This window comes from Schistocerca serialis, chromosome 3, assembly GCF_023864345.2.
Source record: "Schistocerca serialis cubense isolate TAMUIC-IGC-003099 chromosome 3, iqSchSeri2.2, whole genome shotgun sequence".
NCBI lineage: Eukaryota > Metazoa > Arthropoda > Insecta > Orthoptera > Acrididae > Schistocerca > Schistocerca serialis.
In genome coordinates this window covers 143,201,500-143,219,727 of record NC_064640.1, presented here as the reverse complement: position 1 = coordinate 143,219,727, position 18,228 = coordinate 143,201,500, and the positions used below count along the sequence as shown (strand labels likewise).

Sequence of the window (18,228 nt, the reverse complement as noted above, 5' to 3'; positions counted from 1 at the left end):
ACGCTAGTATTGTGGAAGCACAGCCAAACAGTTTATCTTGTTGATGACACTTCAAACTGGCATGGAATTATTTACATGCACTGTTTCGCATATGGATATGTACTCATGCCTTGAGTTCACAACGAAAATTTGTTCAGCTGTAAAACTATTTCTAAACCAAATTTGGCAAGAAATTCTTTTGCATCTTGCTGATCGGATAAAGGATCTACAAGATTATAATTACTCAGCTGAAATAAACACATATAACATTTTATTTACAAGACATCGGCATTAGTTTAGGTCGTTGTGGGAGGAACTAGAAGGTATACTACAGCTTCGTAGAATTTTGAATTGAGACAGTTTTGAGCTAATGACACTCAGACAACATGAGGCTGTGATGTTAATAGCTTTTTCGAGGAAAAAATGACACGTACATGCACAGTTATTCACTGAATTAGTCATTCGAACTTTAACCTAAATAATTCACAATTTCATGAAAATTTTCTATGTTCATCAGAGACGTTTTTGAGCGTGTATCAAGTTCAACAGCTGCGTTCAGGAGTAGCTCGGAAATTATGACAGATACTTAATAGTGTTTGAATAGTCACAGAAGTTGTACTATTTACACACTTTATATTAGTTTGAGAGTTTGCTAGTGAAACCTCGACCTCAGTTCGGATAAGACATTTAGATTCAAAGTTTCACTAGTTTCGAATTTATCATCATAGCCCCTTTCATTGTAGAGTGTCACGTACACAGTCTTCGTTGTAAACCGGCACCCAGCACCGTGAATAATGAGGCTGAGACTGTAGGACTACCTTTTAACACTTTTCGTTGTACACAAGCTTCTGCCACGTTCTTTCTCGGCATAATTTGCACGAAGAGAAGAATAGAATAAAAAGGATTATAAACATATTCAGGAACTAAAAGAGTCGGGCAACAGTGCCTAGGCGAGAGAACAACATCAGTAGTGTCTGTCCCTGCACACTGAAAATGTGTTCGCGTTTGGTACTCACATCCAGTTTTCTGTATTCGTCGTACACTGTCAGATGACACACGGTACGGTTTTGCCATTTTCCAATTACAGACGTATAAGGAGTCTTAAAATATTGTCGCGTTCGTGTTACAGCGGGAATGTTCCTCCGCCTGTAACACTACCCAGGCCGTCGTACGTGAAATTTAGGTATTATACAAATCATAGCTAACGACTTTTACGGACAGGGGTTCTACACAAATATGAATATATATGCGGTAGGGTGGTCTACTGCGTGTGCACACGGAAACCGTACTCCTCGTCGGAGGAGGAGGACGAGTACTGGCGGCGCGCGCGGCGGAACTCTTTCTCGAGCGACTGCGAGATGTTGCGGCGAGCGCTCTGCTCGCGGAACAGCGAGTAGAGGTTGCTGCGCTGCTTGGGGCGGCTGGCCGCCGGCTTGAAACTGCGCGGCCGAGCCGGCAGCGGCGGCGGCACGCGCTTCGGGTCGTCGCGCGGCCTCGTCGTCATCTCGTACATTATCTCCTCGTACACGTGGTACTCGGTGGCCGGCTGCTGCGACGGCGGCAACGGGGCCGGCTCGGGGGGCGACTGCGTCTGGTTCTGCAGGTCCTCGATGATCTCCAGCATGCACTTGGCCACCTCGGAGAAGCGGCCCGAGCGCGCGCCGGCGCCAGAGGCGGAGGCGGCCGCGGCGGCGGCGGCAGCGGCGGAGGAGGAGCAGGACGGCTGCGCCACCGGCAGCACGGGTGGCGCCAGCGACAGCGGCAGCGGCAGCGGCATATTCACCGCGTTCAGCGCCGGCAGCCGAGTCGGACTGGCGCTGGCGCTGGCGCTAGGGCTGGCCGCGCAGCTACTGTCGCTGCTCGACGATGACGCGGCGCCCGCCGGGCCGCCACTGCGGCTCTTCTCTGCAACACAACGCACGTGTTCTTTTAGCTGCAAGACGTGGTGACCAATCGTTGGTTGGTTTCAACTTTTGTAGTCATGTCTTCCTCAGTTGCGTGTAATATTACGGTATAGGGATGGCTAGAGAACAAATGTAACTATGTAGAGGCGCATATCACTAAGGGTAAGACAGATACTGCCTACAGGAAAATTAAAGAGACCTTTGGAGAAAAGAGGACGACTTGCATGAATATCAAGAGCACAGATGGAAACCCAGTTCTAAGCAAAGAAGGGAAAGCAGATAGGTGGAAGGTGGAAGGGCGATGTTCTTGAGGACAATATTATAGAAATGGAAGAGAATGTAGATGAAGACGAAATGAGAGATATAATACTGCCTGGAGAGTTTGACAGAGCACTGAAAGATCTAAGTCGAAACAAGGCCCCGGGAGCAGACAACATCCCATTAGAACTAATGACAGCCTTGGGAGAGCCAGGCCTAACAAAACTCTACCATTTAGTGAGCATGATGCATGAGACAGGCGAAATACCCTCAGACTTCAAGAAGAATATAATAATTCCTGTCCCAGAGACAGCAGGTGTTGACAGATGTGAAAATTACCGAACTATCAGTTTAATAAGTCACAGCTGCAAAATACTAACGCGAATTCTTTACAGACGAATGGAAAAACTGTAGAAGCCTACCTCGGGGAAGATCAGTTTTAGTTCCGCAGAAATGTTGGAACACGTGATGCGAGACTGACCCTACGACTTATCTTAGAAAATAGATTATGGAAAGGCAAACCTACGTTTCTAGCATTTGTAGACTTAGAGAAAGCTTTTGACAATGTTGACTGGAATACTCTCTTTCAAATTCTGAAGGTGGCAGGGGTAAAATACAGGGAGCGAAAGGCTATTTAAAATTTGTACAGAAACCAGATGGCAGTTATAAGAGTCGAGGGGCATGAAGGGGAAGCAGTTGTTGGGAAGGGAGTGAGACAGGGTTGTAGCCTATCCCCCATGTTATTCAATCTGTATATTGAGCAAGCAATAAAAGAAACAAAAAAAAAATACGGAGAAGGTATTAAAATCCATGGAGAAGAAATAAAAACTTTGAGGTTCGCCGATGACGTTGTAATTCTCTCAGAGACAGCACAGGACCTGGAAGAGCAGTTGAGCGAAATGGACAATGTCTTGAAAGGAGGATATAAGATGAACATCAACAAAAGCAAAACGAGGATAATGGAATTAGTCGAATTATATCGGGTGATGCTGCCGGAATTAGATTAGGAAATGAGACACTTAAAGTAGTAAAGGAGTTTTGCTATTTGGGGAGCAAAATAACTCATGTGGTCGAAGTAGAGAGGATATAAAATGTAGACTGGCAATGGCAAGGAAAGCGTTTCTGAAGAAGAGAAATTTGTTAACATCGAGTTTAGATTTAAATGTCAGGAAGTCGTTTCTGAAAGTATTTGTATGGATTGTAGCCATGTATGGAAGTGAAACATGGACGATAAATAGTTTAGACAAGAAGAGAATAGAAGCTTTAGAAATCTGGTGCTACAGAAGAATGCTGAAGATTAGATGGGTAGATAACATAACTAATGAGGAGGTATGGAATAGAATTGGAGAGAAGAGAAATTTGTGGCACAACTTGACTAGAAGAAGGGATCGGTTGGTAGGGCATATTCTGAGGCATCAAGGGATCACCAATTTAGTATTGGAGGGCAGCGTGGAGGTTAAAAATCATAGAGGGATACCAAGGGATGAATACACTAAACAGATTCAGAAGGATGTAGGTTGCAGTAGGTACTGGGAGATGAAGAAGCTTGCACAGGATAGAGTATCATGGAGAGCTGCATGAAACCAGTCTCTGGACAGAAGACCACAACAACAACAAGACTGATAATTTTTACTTATGGACCGTCTGACAGCAACTGAATAAAACACAATTTTAGTGTCATACGCGTTTCGCCTTAATTTTCTGCAAGGCATCATCAGTGGCCTGGAGTATGTACATATGTTTGCTATTTAATTTACATTTTTGTCACTGTACCTGTAGGTTACAAACAGTTCTGGTAGTTGATATTTCCTATTAAGTAGTAATGTTTTGAACTGTACTTACAGGATGCGTGGACAGTTTATTACATATTACGCTCCTGTTGCATTTCTGGTATTGTCCTTCTTCTTATGAATGCCAATTTGCGGTTTTTTCCCCACATTCCACAGCACTATGAACTGAAAGCTTGTTTCAATGCAATTTTTTGGTTTCTGTTGCCGACTGTCTAATGTTTTTGCCAAAGATCGAATGTTATTGCCAAACTTTCGAGTGTAATTATTGAAGTATCTGTGATCTGTTCGTGTATGTATTTGTGTCTGCGTCTCTGTGTGTGTGTGTGTGTGTGTGTGTGTGTGTGTGTGTGTGTGTGTGTGTGTGTGTGTCCAGAAGGCGAAGGGGGAAGAGTTTTTTTTGTTTTATCTTATTATTTCCTTTATTAAGTGTAGTACGGAGCCTATGCTGATTTGGGTTTGTTCATTTATCACATGTTTGTTTTCTGCTATGGCTTTCTGGATGTGAAAGTTTTCTTGCGTTTGTGTAAGATGTTTGTCATGGTTGCTTATTCTCATTATTTTCATTTCTTGTTCCATGTTTGTAGGATGATGGTTATGGTGTTTTAAATGTTCTGCAAAGGTGGAATGGTTTGTTTCATACTTCCAACAGCTGATATGTTCTTTGTATCGTGTTTCAAAATTCCTGCATGTCATGCCTATGTATGCAGCATCACAACTTTGACATTCAAGTTTATATATTCCTGATTGTTGGAATTTGTCCCTCTTGGTAGCTGGCTGGCTTAGGTGTGATTGGAGGGTTTGCCCAGGCTTATATGCTATTTTGAAGCCCTGTCTCTTTAGGATGTTTGTAACTGTGCGTTGGTTTATGTGTGTAGGTCATGGTGTACCATCTGGTTCTTTTCTGTGTGGTGTTGTCGTTGTGTGTGTTTGTAAGTTCTCTTGTATTCTGGAAATGTTGTGTTTGTTTTGTATTTGTGTTTTTATTTTTTGATTGAGCCTGTGGTTCAAATGACTCTGAGCACTATGGGACTTAACATCTATGGTCATTAGTCCCCTAGAACTGAGAACTACTTAAACCTAACTAACTAAGGACATCACACGACACCCAGCCATCACGAGGCAGAGAAAATTCCTGACCCCGCCGGGAATCGAACCCGGGAACCCGGGCGTAGGAAGCGAAAACGCTACCGCACGACCACGAGATGCGGGCGATTGAGCCTGTGTACCACATGTGTGTCATACCCGTTGTTCCTAGCTATTTGTGTGTTTTTACTCATTTCCTTTGTTCATAGTTTGTGTTGAGTGGGATTCTGTTTAATCTATGTAACATGTGTCTTAGTGCTTCAATTATCTGGCTGTGGCGGTGGTTGGAAGTGGAATCTATTATTGTGTCTGTGGCTGTTGGTTTTCTAAAGATGTTAAATGTATGTCTGCCATTTTCTTTTGTTATTGTAATGTCAAGAAAATTTATTTGATTTTCTTTTTCAAGTGTGAATTTAATGTTCTGATGTGCTTTGTTTATTTCCGAATGGAGTTCATCTATTTTTTGGTTGGTTGGTTGGCTGATTTAGGGAAGGGGACGGAACAGCGAGGTCATGAGTTCCATCGGATGAGGGAACGATGGGGAAGGAAATCGGCCGTGCCCTTTCAGAGGAACAGTCCCGGCATTTGCCTGGATCGATTTAGGGAAATCACGGAAAACCTAAATCAGGATGGCTGGACGCAGGTTGGAACCGTCGTCCTCCTGAATGTGAGTCCAGTATGGTAACCTCGCTCAGTGGTGACCAATGGGAACGTGTGAATTCAACTCCTTCGGCTGATTGTGCGAAGGGCTCGGATATTAAAACAGTTTCAGGCTTTACTGATCTGATGGAATTACAATTTCCTTGAGACATATGAGTCTCAACTTTGCCTTCGGTAATTACAGAAACTGAAAAAATCAATTAAAATTTTTGCCACCACCAGGACTTGAACAAGGGTCTCCTGCTTATGGGGCAGATGTTCTGAGCAAAACATTACTCTAGCAGTATGTTAAACGCCTAATCCGATGCCCTCTCTAGCAAGAACTTCACGCCTTCAGCCCACTTTTCCCCTTCTTAATACGTCAGTATTGCTGGGGCTCTCTGGTATTAGAACAGCACCACAGGTTTGTACATAATGGGGAAATACTGCCAGTACCTCAGGCGTAGGTGATCTATTGATCTGATGGAATTACAATTTCAGTGAGATATATCAGTCTCAAATTTATCGTAATAGTGATGGCATTTAAAGAAATGAATTAAAATTTGTGCCACAGCTGGGACTTGAACCTGGGTCTCCTGCTTACTATTCCGTTAGCCATACTCTATGACGCCCGTACTGTTTGGCCAGAGAGGCGGTGGCCCTCTGCAATAAGAAAACTGAGTAAAGGAATCAACGATCAACTTGAACGGATGTCATGTGACGTCCGCCCAGACCAAACGCAACCAGCTACACAGAACAAAATAAAGAGATAAAAAAAAGATGGTGTAAAGGTTAGCACATCTGCCTCGTAAGAAGGACACCTGCATTCAAATCCCGCCTGTGGCACAAATTTTAATTCATTCCTTCAGCTTATATCATTATCGAAATTCCAGGAGTTCTTGCGAGCTCAGGAAATCTGGTATCAGGGAATGCAGGGGGGAACTCGGAGGCTCGCCGGGGCAGAGGTGACGTTCAAAAGTATTACATACTGCAGCTCGGTAGTGAGTTGTCCTCACTGATCCACGAAGATATTCTGCCGGTAATGAAAGGTTCAAAGAATTTGTGAGTGCGCTCCTGTGCACGGATTTATGATTAGTTATTTCCGATTTTAAAGCCTCCAGCCCAATGGTTGTCAAACATTTTTGGCTTAAGAGCCAGTACTGACACTGGAGGGTGACAACTCGGGCCACCACGAAAGGTGGAGGTTTTGGGGGGAGGGTAATAGCCACTCAAAGAAAAACTCAATTTTCATCAGACCATGTTTACTGTTAGAACCTCGCCGTTCAAACGTTTCGAATCTACACATTTTAAGATATCGCACCAAATATTCTAAGTAAAAAAGTAAATAATATATTGGTTCAAAAATGGCTCTGAGCACTATGGGACTCAACATCTTAGGTCATAAGTCCCCTAGAACTTAGAACTACTTAAACCTAACTAACCTAAGGACATCACATACACCCATGCCCGAGGCAGGATTCGAACCTGCGACCGTAGCAGTCCCGCGGTTCCGGACTGCAGCGCCAGAACCGCTAGACCACCGCGGCCGGCAAATATATTGGTACTATATGCATTTTTCTGAAGGCTCACGTAGTGACCAGCTTTATGTACCTAAGCCGGTAATGTGGCCAGTGCTGTCGCAACAGATCCCATGTTTGTTGTATGATTTCCGGGTGCATTTTCTTGGCACCTTCGCGCCCTACTATCTGAGAGAATACAAAGCGATTACAGCTCACCGTTTGGAATCGGACTTTCGTATAAGGCCAAATATATCAGAACAGAGACTATAATAAAACTTTATTAATTCAAAGTTGTCAAAAAGGCATAGAATGGCGGATGACAACTTTGCATATACAGGTTGAACATTAATATAACCGGCAAACTGCAGGGTCGGATTCCTGACTGAAAATGGAGGAGAAAGGTCCTATCAACAAGTGTCTGGAAATGCATCGTTGCCACGGCAGATGGCGCTGATTAATGACAGTTTCACTGATGACGTGCCGTGTGTTCCTCGTGTGTTGCAGGCTGTATGATTGACGCAGCGTACTGTAACCGGTAGAATGGTCCGGTATTCACGTCGATAACAAGTCGAGATGGTGTTTGTGTACGGCCAAGCAGATGGAAATGCTTGAGAGGCAGCACGGATGCATCAAAACCATGAATCCTCATAGACGCCAACCACACCACTCAACATTTCAAGCTCTTTTTGAGCGTTTATGTGATCATGGGTCCTTTCAGGCAGACGAAAGTGCAGGGAGGTGGCGGACTGTGCGTACCCCAGATTTGAAGGACCAGGTTCTACACGATATTGAGACGAACTCTAGTACAAGCTCCAGGCAAGTGACCCGATAACTTGGTGTAAGCCTAAGTACAATTATTTGTACCCTGCATGACAATCGCTAAAATCCCTATCATTTGCAATGCTATGAAGGCCATTTTGAACACTATCGTGACGTGGATGCGATGCAGTTCTGTACTACGTTCCAGAACGATTTGTTCTAAAAAAAAATGGTTCAAATGGCTCTGAGCACTACGGGACTTAACATCTAAGGTCATCAGTCCCGTAGAACTTAGAAATACTTAAACCTAACTAACCTAAGGACATCACACACATCCATGCCCGAGGCAGGATTCGAACCTGCGACCGTAGCGGTCGCCCGGTTCCAGACTGAAGCGCCTAGAACCGCTCGGCCACACAGGCCGGCCTTTGTTCTCATTGCACGCATACCGTCCATTACCGGACGCATGTTCACAGGACCTTTTTTCCTCCATTTCGAGTCAGGAATCCGTTCTTGCAGTTTGTCGATTTTATTAATGTTCACCCTGCATAAAAGGGTGTAAAAGTCAGTCTGATCTGTAATATTTTGCGTGATATGAGGAAGTAACTGGCTCTTATTAGGGGTGAACACCTTGGCCACTTTTCCTGACGAGTAGTGTGGCCACTTTTACAGATCGGACGCCCTGTCGGCAGTAGTGATCCACAGAAGAAACCATCAAATTGAAATAAATAACAAGGAACTACATTTGTAGGCCAAAAGACGCTGTTTAAACATTGATATTGTACAAATTACTATGCTTCATACAAGGGAGATGACAAGAATAATTTAAGAGACTTATCTTACGTCAGAGAACTCAAAAACAAAAATGATTTTACAAAAAAATAATGAGAGAAGCTTCTTCTGCCATTCTCACTTAAAACAATGGCGATGTATTTTAGAACTCGCCTGACGACTTCTTGGCAAGCAGTAACGCTGTTCAAGTTAAAAACACAGCCAATGGCCACTTTTCCCGTCTTCGGTATTTTACCACACCTTCCCCTACCGATCTCGCCATTAATTGGTAATATACATAAATTAGTATTTGTATTGTATTGTATTATATTCTATTGTGTTGAACTGGGGACCTACAAACGACGGAGAGGCTTCGTCCCCGCCGTAGCCCGCAGTGTACACAACCCAACAGGTTACAGCAGTACACTCACCCCACAGCCGCCCCACACCGAACCCAGGGTTATCGTGCGGTTCGGCCCCCAGTGGACTACATGCCCTTGACCGACGACTAGTACGTTGTGTTTCGTTGACACTCGCAGATCGGCAGCACAGTTTGCGAAAGTGCCAACATCCCAAAGACTGGACCAACGAGGAATGGGGTCGCATGTTTTTCTCGGATGAAAGCAGATTCAGTCTGAGTAACGATTCTGGACGTACCCCAGATGGTGATACACACTGCAGATCCAAAGAAACTGGTATAGGCGTGCATATTCAAATACAAAGATATATAAACAGGCAGAATACAGCGATACGGTCGGCAGTGCCTACATAAGGCAACAAGTGTCTGGCGCAGTTGTTAAATCGGTTGCTACTGCTACAATGACAGGTTATCAAGATTTAAGTGAGTTTGAACGTGGTGTTACAATCGGCGCATTAGCGATGGGACAAAGTGTCTCCGAGGTAGCGATAAAGTGAGGATTTTCCCGTTCGACCGTTCCACGAGTGTACCGTGAATATCAGGAATCTGGTAAAACATCAAATCTCCAACATCGCCGCTGCCGGAAAAAGATCACGCAAGAACGGGACAAACGACGACTGAAGAGAATCGTTCAACGTAACAGAAGTGCAACCCTTCCGCAGATTGCTGCAGATTTCAGTGCTGGGCCATCAACAAGTGTCAGTGTGCGAACCATTCAACAAAACTTCATCGATATGGGCTTTCGGAGGGGGAGGGCCACTCGTGTACCCTTGATGACTGCATGACAAAAAGCCCTAAGCCTCGCCTGATACCGTCAATACCGGCACTGGACTGCTGATGACTGGAAAAATGTTGCCTTGTGTTATAATGGCTCTGAGCACTATGGGACTCAACTGCTGAGGTCATTAGTCCCCTAGAACTTAGAACTAGTTAAACCTAACTAACCTAAGGACATCACAAACATCCATGCCCGAGGCAGGATTCGAACCTGCGACCGTAGCGGTCTTGCGGTTCCAGACTGCAGCGCCTTTAACCGCACGGCCACTTCGGCCGGCTGCCTTGTGTTATACCCTAGCCAGTAATGCCACCCGAGCCCGTTGCCAAAAGGTTGGCAGCATCAAAGTCCGGACGCCGTCCGCATAAGCAGCGCCAGCGAGACAGGAAATCGCCGCAAGTCTGCGCGCGCCACCGCTGGCTTCTGGTTTCTTAAGCGCTGGAGTCGCGAGCGCTAGGACAGTTCTGGATTCGCCGCTCAGTTGTATACTCGCCACCGAATTGTGTACTTGCTAGTCAGTTGTGTGTTCATCGCAGCAGAGTTGTTGTTTGTCGTCAGCCGACGCTGACCTGGCCGCTCCGACTCGAACTAGACAGATTTCTGTAGACACGGAGTTCACTACTGTGTTTCTGTATCTTCGTTAATAAAGATAAGTACCGACTTTTATTTATTCAGAGTGTTTGGGTTTTCATCTTTCTGTTCACTGTTCCAGCGGACCGGTCGGCCCGCTATTAAAAGTGTGGCGGTGACTTCGTAAGCCGTTTCCACAGCGAATTGTTTGTCGCTACGAACGCCGCCACAAAACCTTGTTGGACGAGTCTCGGTGCAAATTGTATCGAGCGGATGGACGTATACGGGTATGGAGACAACTTCATGAATCTATGGACCTTGCATGGCATCAGAGGACTGTTCAAGCTGGTGGTGGCTCTGTAATGGTATGGGGTGTGTGCAGTTCGTGTGTATGGGACCCCCGATACGTCTAGATACGACCCTGACAGGTGACACATACGTAAGCATCCTGTCTGATCACCTGCATCCGTTCATGTCCAGTGTGCATTCCGACGGATTTGGGCAATTCCAGCAGGACAATGCGTTACCCTACATGTCCAGCATTGCTAAAGAGTCGCTCCAGGTACACTCTTCTGAGTTTAAACGCTTCCGCTGGCTACCAAACTCCCCAGACATGAATATTATTGAGCATATCAGCGATGCCTTGCAACGTGCTGTTCAGAAGAGATCTCCACCCCGTCGTACTCTTACGGATTTTTGGCAGCCCGGTAGGACTCATGGTGTCAGTTCCCTCCAGCACTACTTCAGACCTTAATCGAGTCCATGCTACGTCATGTTGCGGCACTACTGCTTGCTCAAGGCGGCCCTACGCGATATTACGCAGGTGTACCGGTTTCTTTGGCTCTTCAGTGTATAATGCATCCAGTGATAGTTTTGATTGTCCACCTATTATGGTGTGGGAGGCAAAATGTTGCATGGGGTTACTGACCTCCAAATCTTTGAACACTGGACACTCACCGTTCAACGTTATTGTGACACTTTATTCTTTTTCTATGTGCGTCTTTTCTAGGGTTCATTCGACCCTAACTTTATTTTTATGGATGACAATGAGCGAGCGCATCGAACAGCACAGGTGGAGGACCTCTTGGAACGAGAAGATATTCAGTGAATAGACTGGCCTGCACGTTCCCTGTACTAAAACGCCATCGAGCACGTTTGGAAGGCTGTGGGGAGACGTAACGCAGCACTTCCACATATACCAAAGACCGTCCAGAAGTTATCGACCACACTGGTGGAGCAGTGGTACGCTCTACCACAAGAACCCCTTACCATCTCTGTGGCAGCATAGGAGCACGTTGCAGAGCATGCATTACCGTCCGTAGTGATCACATACCCTATTAAAATGCCGCCTTGAGCCGCTAGTTCGAGAGCCCGCACACAATGGAAGTACTCTAAAAATAAGAAAAATAAAAATGAGGAAACGGTGCACCATTAAGGAATTATTCGAGTGGGACGGAAATCGGTATATGTAATGTACATGAACAGACAAAAAAAGGGGTACAATTTCAGAAAAAGTGGATGATTTATTCAAGAGAAAGAGCTTCACAAAGAGAGCGAGTCAATAACGCGTCCGTCTACCTCTGGTACTTAAGCAGACAGTAATTCGGTTTAGCATCGTTCGTATAGGGGGTCAGTTCGAAATTGGACTCATCACTGAAGACAATTCTACTCCAGTCAAGGAGATCCAGGCCGAAGGTGTGTGTGCCGACGCCCCAGACAGCGCTGGGATACCAACCTGACTGTTACCCGGCATACGGCACGACAACCAGGATGGTCTGGTGGTTCTTTTTTCCGGAGCAGGTGCCTTTTGGTTGTTTTCCGCGGCACTGTTACAGCACAGTGACGCATCGACGATATTCTACGCCCCGTTTTGTTGCCCTCCATGGTAAGCCATCCTGGGCTTATATTTCAGCAAGATAATGCCCGCCCGCACACATCGAGAGTTCTGTCGCTTATATTCGGGCTCGCAAAACCGTACCTTGGCTAGCAAGGTCGTCAGATATCTCCACAACTAAGAACGTTTGGAACATTCCGGGCGTGTCCCTCCAACCATCTCGGGATTTTGACGATCTAATGCGCTAATCGGGCAGAAACTCGCACGATATCACTCAGGAGGACATCCGACACTCAATGCCAAGCCAAATATCTTCATGCTTAAGTGCCAGATGTGGGTCAACAAGTCACTGACGCTCTTTATTTGTGAAGCTCTTTCTCGTGAACAAATCATCCAATTTTTCTGAAATTATCATCATTTGTTTTTCTGTACATATACATCACATCTATCGATTTCCGTCCCATTCTGATAATTTCTTTGTGGTGCCTTATTTGTTTTTTTGTCTTAGAGTGTATTTTAGAGCTTGTAGCTACAAGCAGACATGACCTTATTGACTGTGCGCGTACAGATACAGGAATTAGTGATCATGAAGTCGTCATAGCGAAGATTTTTACTGAAGTTAGCAAATCAACCAAGAAGGCTATGAGTGTTTTTCTGATATACAGAGCAGATAAGGAGTTTTTAGCATCGCACTTAGACAATGAATGACCATCATTTAGTTCCAATATGATGGACGTAGAGGAATTATGGGCAAAGTTTAAACTGATTATATATCGCGCACTGGAGACGTATGCGCCATGTAAGTTGGATTAAGGACGGGAAAGACCCACCATAGCTTAACAATAAAAATGGAAATGTTGAGGGAACAAAGACTGTTGCACTCTTAGATCACAAGAGAAAGCGCAACTTAACGACAGCCAAAAGTTAGTAGAGATTCGCGCCGACGTAAAAAAAAAAATCAGTGCATGAAGCACATAACAATTACCACCGTCATACCTTAGCAGGAGATCTTACCGAAAACCCGAGAAATTTACGGTCATACGCAAAATCGCTAAGCGGTTTCAAGGCTTCTGTCCAGTCACTCGTTGACGTGTTTGGTGTGGCTATAGAAGGAAATCTGAAGTTTTAAATTTCGCGTTTAAGAAATCATTCACGAAGAAGGATCGTACAAACATAACGCCGTGTGACCATCACACAGACTCCCGTATGGACGACATAGCAACAGGCAGTCTTGGCGTAGAGAAGCAGTTGAATCGGGGTGGCCGAGCGGTTCTAGGCGCTTCAGTCTGGAATCGCGCGACCGCTACGGTCGCAGGTTCGAATCCTGCCTCGGGCATGAGTGTGTGTGATGTCCTTAGGTTGGTTAGGTTTAAGTAGTTCAAAGTCCTAGGCGACCGATGACCTCAGGGCCATTTGAACCAATGAATTGAAAACCAATAAGTCGCCAGGTTAAAGTGGAATCCCAATTCTAGTTTACAAAAAGTACTCTACGGCGTCGGCCCCTTACTTACCTTTCATTTATCGAGAATTTCTCGTCCAGCGCAAAGTCCCAAGCGACTTGAAAAAAGCGCAGGCGACTACTGTATACAAGAAGGATAAAAGAACGGATTCGAAAAATTACAGATCAATATCCTTAACATTGGTTTGCTGCAGAATTCTTCAGAACAACAGACAGATTCCCCATTCCTAGATTTCCGAAGTGTGTTTGACTCGGGGCGCCACTGCAGACTGTTAACGAAGGTACGAGCATCCGGAATAGGTTACCACACATCTGAGTAGCTCGAAGACTTCTTAAGTAATAGAAACCGGCGTGTTGTACCCGACGGCAAGTGATCATCAGAGATAAGGGTATCGTCAGGGGTGTCCCGGGGATAGATGATGATGATGATTGTTTGTTTGTGGTGCGCTCAACTGCGCGGTTATCACCGCCCGTACAAATTCCCAACCTTTGCTCAGTCCAATATCGCCACTTTCATGAATGATGATGAAATGAGGAGGACAACACAAACACCCAGTCATCTCGAGGCAGGCGAAAATCCCTGACCCCGCCGGGAATAGGACCGCTGTTATTTTCTGTATACATAAATGGTCTGACGAACAGGGCGAGCAACAGTCTGCGGCTGTTTGCTGATGATACTGTGGTGTAAGCGAAGATGTCATCTTTGATTTCCTGTAGGAGGATACAGGGTGAATTAGACAAAATTTCTTTTTGGTGTGATGAATGGCAGCTAGCTCTAAACGTAGAAAAATGTGAGTTAATGCAGACGAGTAGGAGAAAAAGTCTCATATTGTTCGAATACAGCATCATTGGAGTGCTGAGACAGTCACGTCAGTTAAATATCTAGGAGTAATACTACGGTATATTGATAATTTTCACTTATGGACCGTCTGATAGCAACTGAATAAAACAATTTTAGTGCCATACACGTTTCGCCTTTATTTTCTGCAAGGCATCATCAGTGGCCTGGAATATGTATATATGTTAGCTATTTTATTTACATTTTTGTCACTGTGCCTGTAGGTTATAAACAGTTCTGGTGGTTGGTATTTCCTATTAAGTAGTAATGTTTTGAACTGTACTTACAGGTTGCGTAGACAGTTTCTTACATATTACGCTCCTGTTGCATTTTTGGTGTTGTTCTTCTTCCTATGAGCGTCAATTTGCTGTTTTTTCCGCATTCCACAGCACTATGCACTGAACGCTTGTTTTAATGCAATGTTTTGGTTTCTGTTGCCGACTGTCAAATGTTTTTGCCAAAGATCGAATATTACTGCCAAACTTATGAGTGTAACTATTGAAGTATCTGTGGTCTGTTCGTGTATGCATTCGTGTGTGCGTTTGTGTGTGTGTGTGTGTGTGTGTGTGTGTGTGTTTTTTGGTGTCGTATTAATTTAATTTTATTGTATTTATTTATTTATTTTTGTTTTTGTCCTGTGTATGTGTGTGTGTGTGTTTTGGTGTGATATATATTTTTTTGTGCTGTGTGTGTGTGTGTGTGTGTGTGTGTGTGTGTGTCTGTCTGTATTTTGGTGTTATATATATATATATATATATATGTATATATATATTTCTTTTTTATGTTATCATCTAGGAGTAACGTTAGAACATGAAATGCTAGTTGTGGTAAAAGGTACTCTCGGCCACGCCCTTCAACTTGGCTTTCCATGTATGTATGTTTATGTAGATGTAAGAACCATGTTCCACCTTTTATAATGTCTAGGGGACCGTGATAAATTGCGGTGACTTCAGTGCAATTATTGTCTTTGAACAAAAGTGTCATTTCTGTTCGCTTCATTGCGTTTTTCTTTCAAAAAAATTGTTCAAATGGCTCTGAGCACTATGGGACTTAACATCTTAGGTCATCAGTCCCCTAGAACTTAGAACTACTTAAACCTAACTAACCTAAGGACATCACACAACACCCAGCCATCACGAGGCAGAGAAAATCCCTGACCCCGCCGGGAATCGAACCCGGGAACCCGGGCATGGGAAGCGAGAACGCTACCGCACGACCACGAGATGCGGGCTCGTTTTTCTTTCAGGTAACTCCTATACTATATTGTGGAATTTCTCTCTATGAATGGTAAAAGTTTTATTGCGCTGTGCTACTTGGAAGTGAAACCTCACGCGAAAGTTACTTTCGACCTCAAGTTTCGCGCCCCACTGTAGAGCCACTTTAAATTTCTCTACCGTTCCATTCACGAGTAGGGCGTGGGAAAATGAACATCAGACTCTTTCAGTGCGAGCTCTGATTTTTCTTATTTTCTTATGCTAGACATGTATCTCTGCGTAAACGGGAGTCAACAAGATGTTTTGGCATTCGGTGGACGAACTTGGTGATTGTAATTTCATCAGAAAGTCTCGCCTCAACGAGAAACACCGTTGTTTCAATCACTGTCACCCCATCTGACGTATCATATCCGTGATGCTCTCTTCTTCTTGGTAGTTAAAACGAGCTACTCTTCTTCGAACTTTTTCTATGTAAGCGTCAATCCAGTCTGGTAAGGATGCCATACCGCGTACAAGTGCTTCAGAATAGGACAGATAAGCTTATTGTAGGCAGACTTCGAAGTAAAAATCCGTCTTTGGTTCGCCTTCTCCACAAAATTTTCTGTGTGATGGTTCGAATATACGGTGTACATGCTTATAATCCTTAGGTATTTAGTTGACTCGACGGCCTTTAATTTTACGTGAGTTATTGTATAACCGAAATTTAACGATGGTTTCTTTGTACACATGTGGAGGAACTCACACTTTTTATTGTTGAGGACATTTTCGTACCATGAAAATATCTTGTCTGAATCATTTTGTAATTCGTTTTGATGATGAATTTAATGAACGTTAAACAACACCACTATCAACAGACGGTTTAAGAGGGCTGTTCATATTGTCTCCTAAATCGTTTAAATAGATTAAGAACAGCAAAGAAGTAACGTTACAACAACTCGTGACGCGGCAAATAAGGCGTATGCAACCGTTACGTTTCCAACGGGCCGGTGCACAGCCAGAAAGTCCATGACAGCCTTACGCAGAATGTTTCCAGAGCACCTTGTTTCCCGGTTTGGTCATGTCAACTGGCCACCCTGTTCGTCCGATTTATCGGCATTTGATTTTTTCCTCTGGAGGTTCCTGAAATCTAAAGTGCATGCTAATAGGCCTGCTACTATTCTGGACTTGAAAAACAGCATTCATACCGAAGTGGAGGTCAAGTGACACACTTTGTGAACTAATGGCGTGTGTGTGCTCTTGCCGTACGCAATATTGTCGATAAAGTTGGATATCTGTATGACATCATTCAAAAGACGCGACGTATGTAATAAATGGTATGAAGTTATCTTTGGAACAGTGTACTCTAATACTGTTTAGCTGTAATTCTTGATACTTGGATATGTTGCCTAAGCTGGACCAGTGTTTTCGTTGCACCTTTCAATTCTTCATTGGTACAAGTATCGAAACATTGTTTCCAGCAGGTGGCAGTATTCGAAGTGATGATTATTTTACTGAAAATTTAATAACAGCAACCCTGTTATCTATCGAGATTTAGAGACAAGGACAAAAACAAAAAATTATCGATGTGATTTTAATGGTATTTCACTAACTTCCAAAAAATGGAGTATATGTTTATATCCGCACAGAAGATTTAGGAAAAAGTATTTCGGAAGTGTTGTAAATGTGAAGGAAAAATCGAGTGGAACAGATAAATTTAAACCTCGACACGTTATGTTTAGACTGCATTGTTTTGACCGACTTCGACCTCAGATTTTATACATTATTATGAGTACAAATTATAAATATTTTCTGAATATTTTTGTGAACCGCTTCTCTGCGAAATGTGCTTTAACGCGGTAATATCCATCCTAAGATCGATCTAATGGTTTTAATAATAGTAGGCCTACATCATTCGTTTAAGAGAAACTGTTATTTTATCAATACCTCAGAATATAAAGAAGTCACAAGTAGTAACTAGACAGCGAAGTTCTTTTTTTGCGTACTGCCAATTGCCGTTGTTGGCAGAAAATATTGTTTATTATCGTTCAACAAAGTTTGTCAATATTTAGTTTCAAACATACGTAGCACGAAGCATTTACTATAATTTACTGTAACGGTGAAGGAAGAACAGAATATTAACAAAAATGTATAAAGTGAGAAATCAGTATAGCGCATAAGAAAAAATATGTTTAGTTACTTGTTATTTGTTACGATCCCTGAATGTCAATATTTTCAGAAAGCTGGTGAGCGCGAAAAAATATATTAAAATTGTATATATTTCGAGGAAATTGTTAATCCAAAGCTCTGGAAAACAAATTTCGTTTGTTCGTGTCCTTTTATTGGAAAAATATTGTGAATGACTTCGTTCAATACGTCCAGTGTTTTCTGTTGCATTCCAACGTAAGTTAACGACGTAATATATGGAACTCTTGCCATAA

At 43.7% G+C, this 18,228-nt stretch overlaps 1 protein-coding gene across 1 annotated transcript in view; it reads right to left on the bottom strand.

The window, feature by feature from the left end:
* Nucleotides 1–487: 487 nt before the first annotated feature.
* The window catches only part of LOC126470723 (uncharacterized), a 128,804-nt gene continuing 111,063 nt past the window's right edge, over nucleotides 488–18,228 (bottom strand). Inside the window, exons 6-7 of the mRNA XM_050098726.1 lie at nucleotides 1,796–1,884; nucleotides 488–1,636 (exon numbers count right to left, since the gene is read on the bottom strand). Coding sequence (XP_049954683.1) covers nucleotides 1,241–1,636; nucleotides 1,796–1,884 — 485 coding nt within the window. The 3' untranslated portion in view covers nucleotides 488–1,240. The remainder of the gene's footprint in view (nucleotides 1,637–1,795; nucleotides 1,885–18,228) is intronic.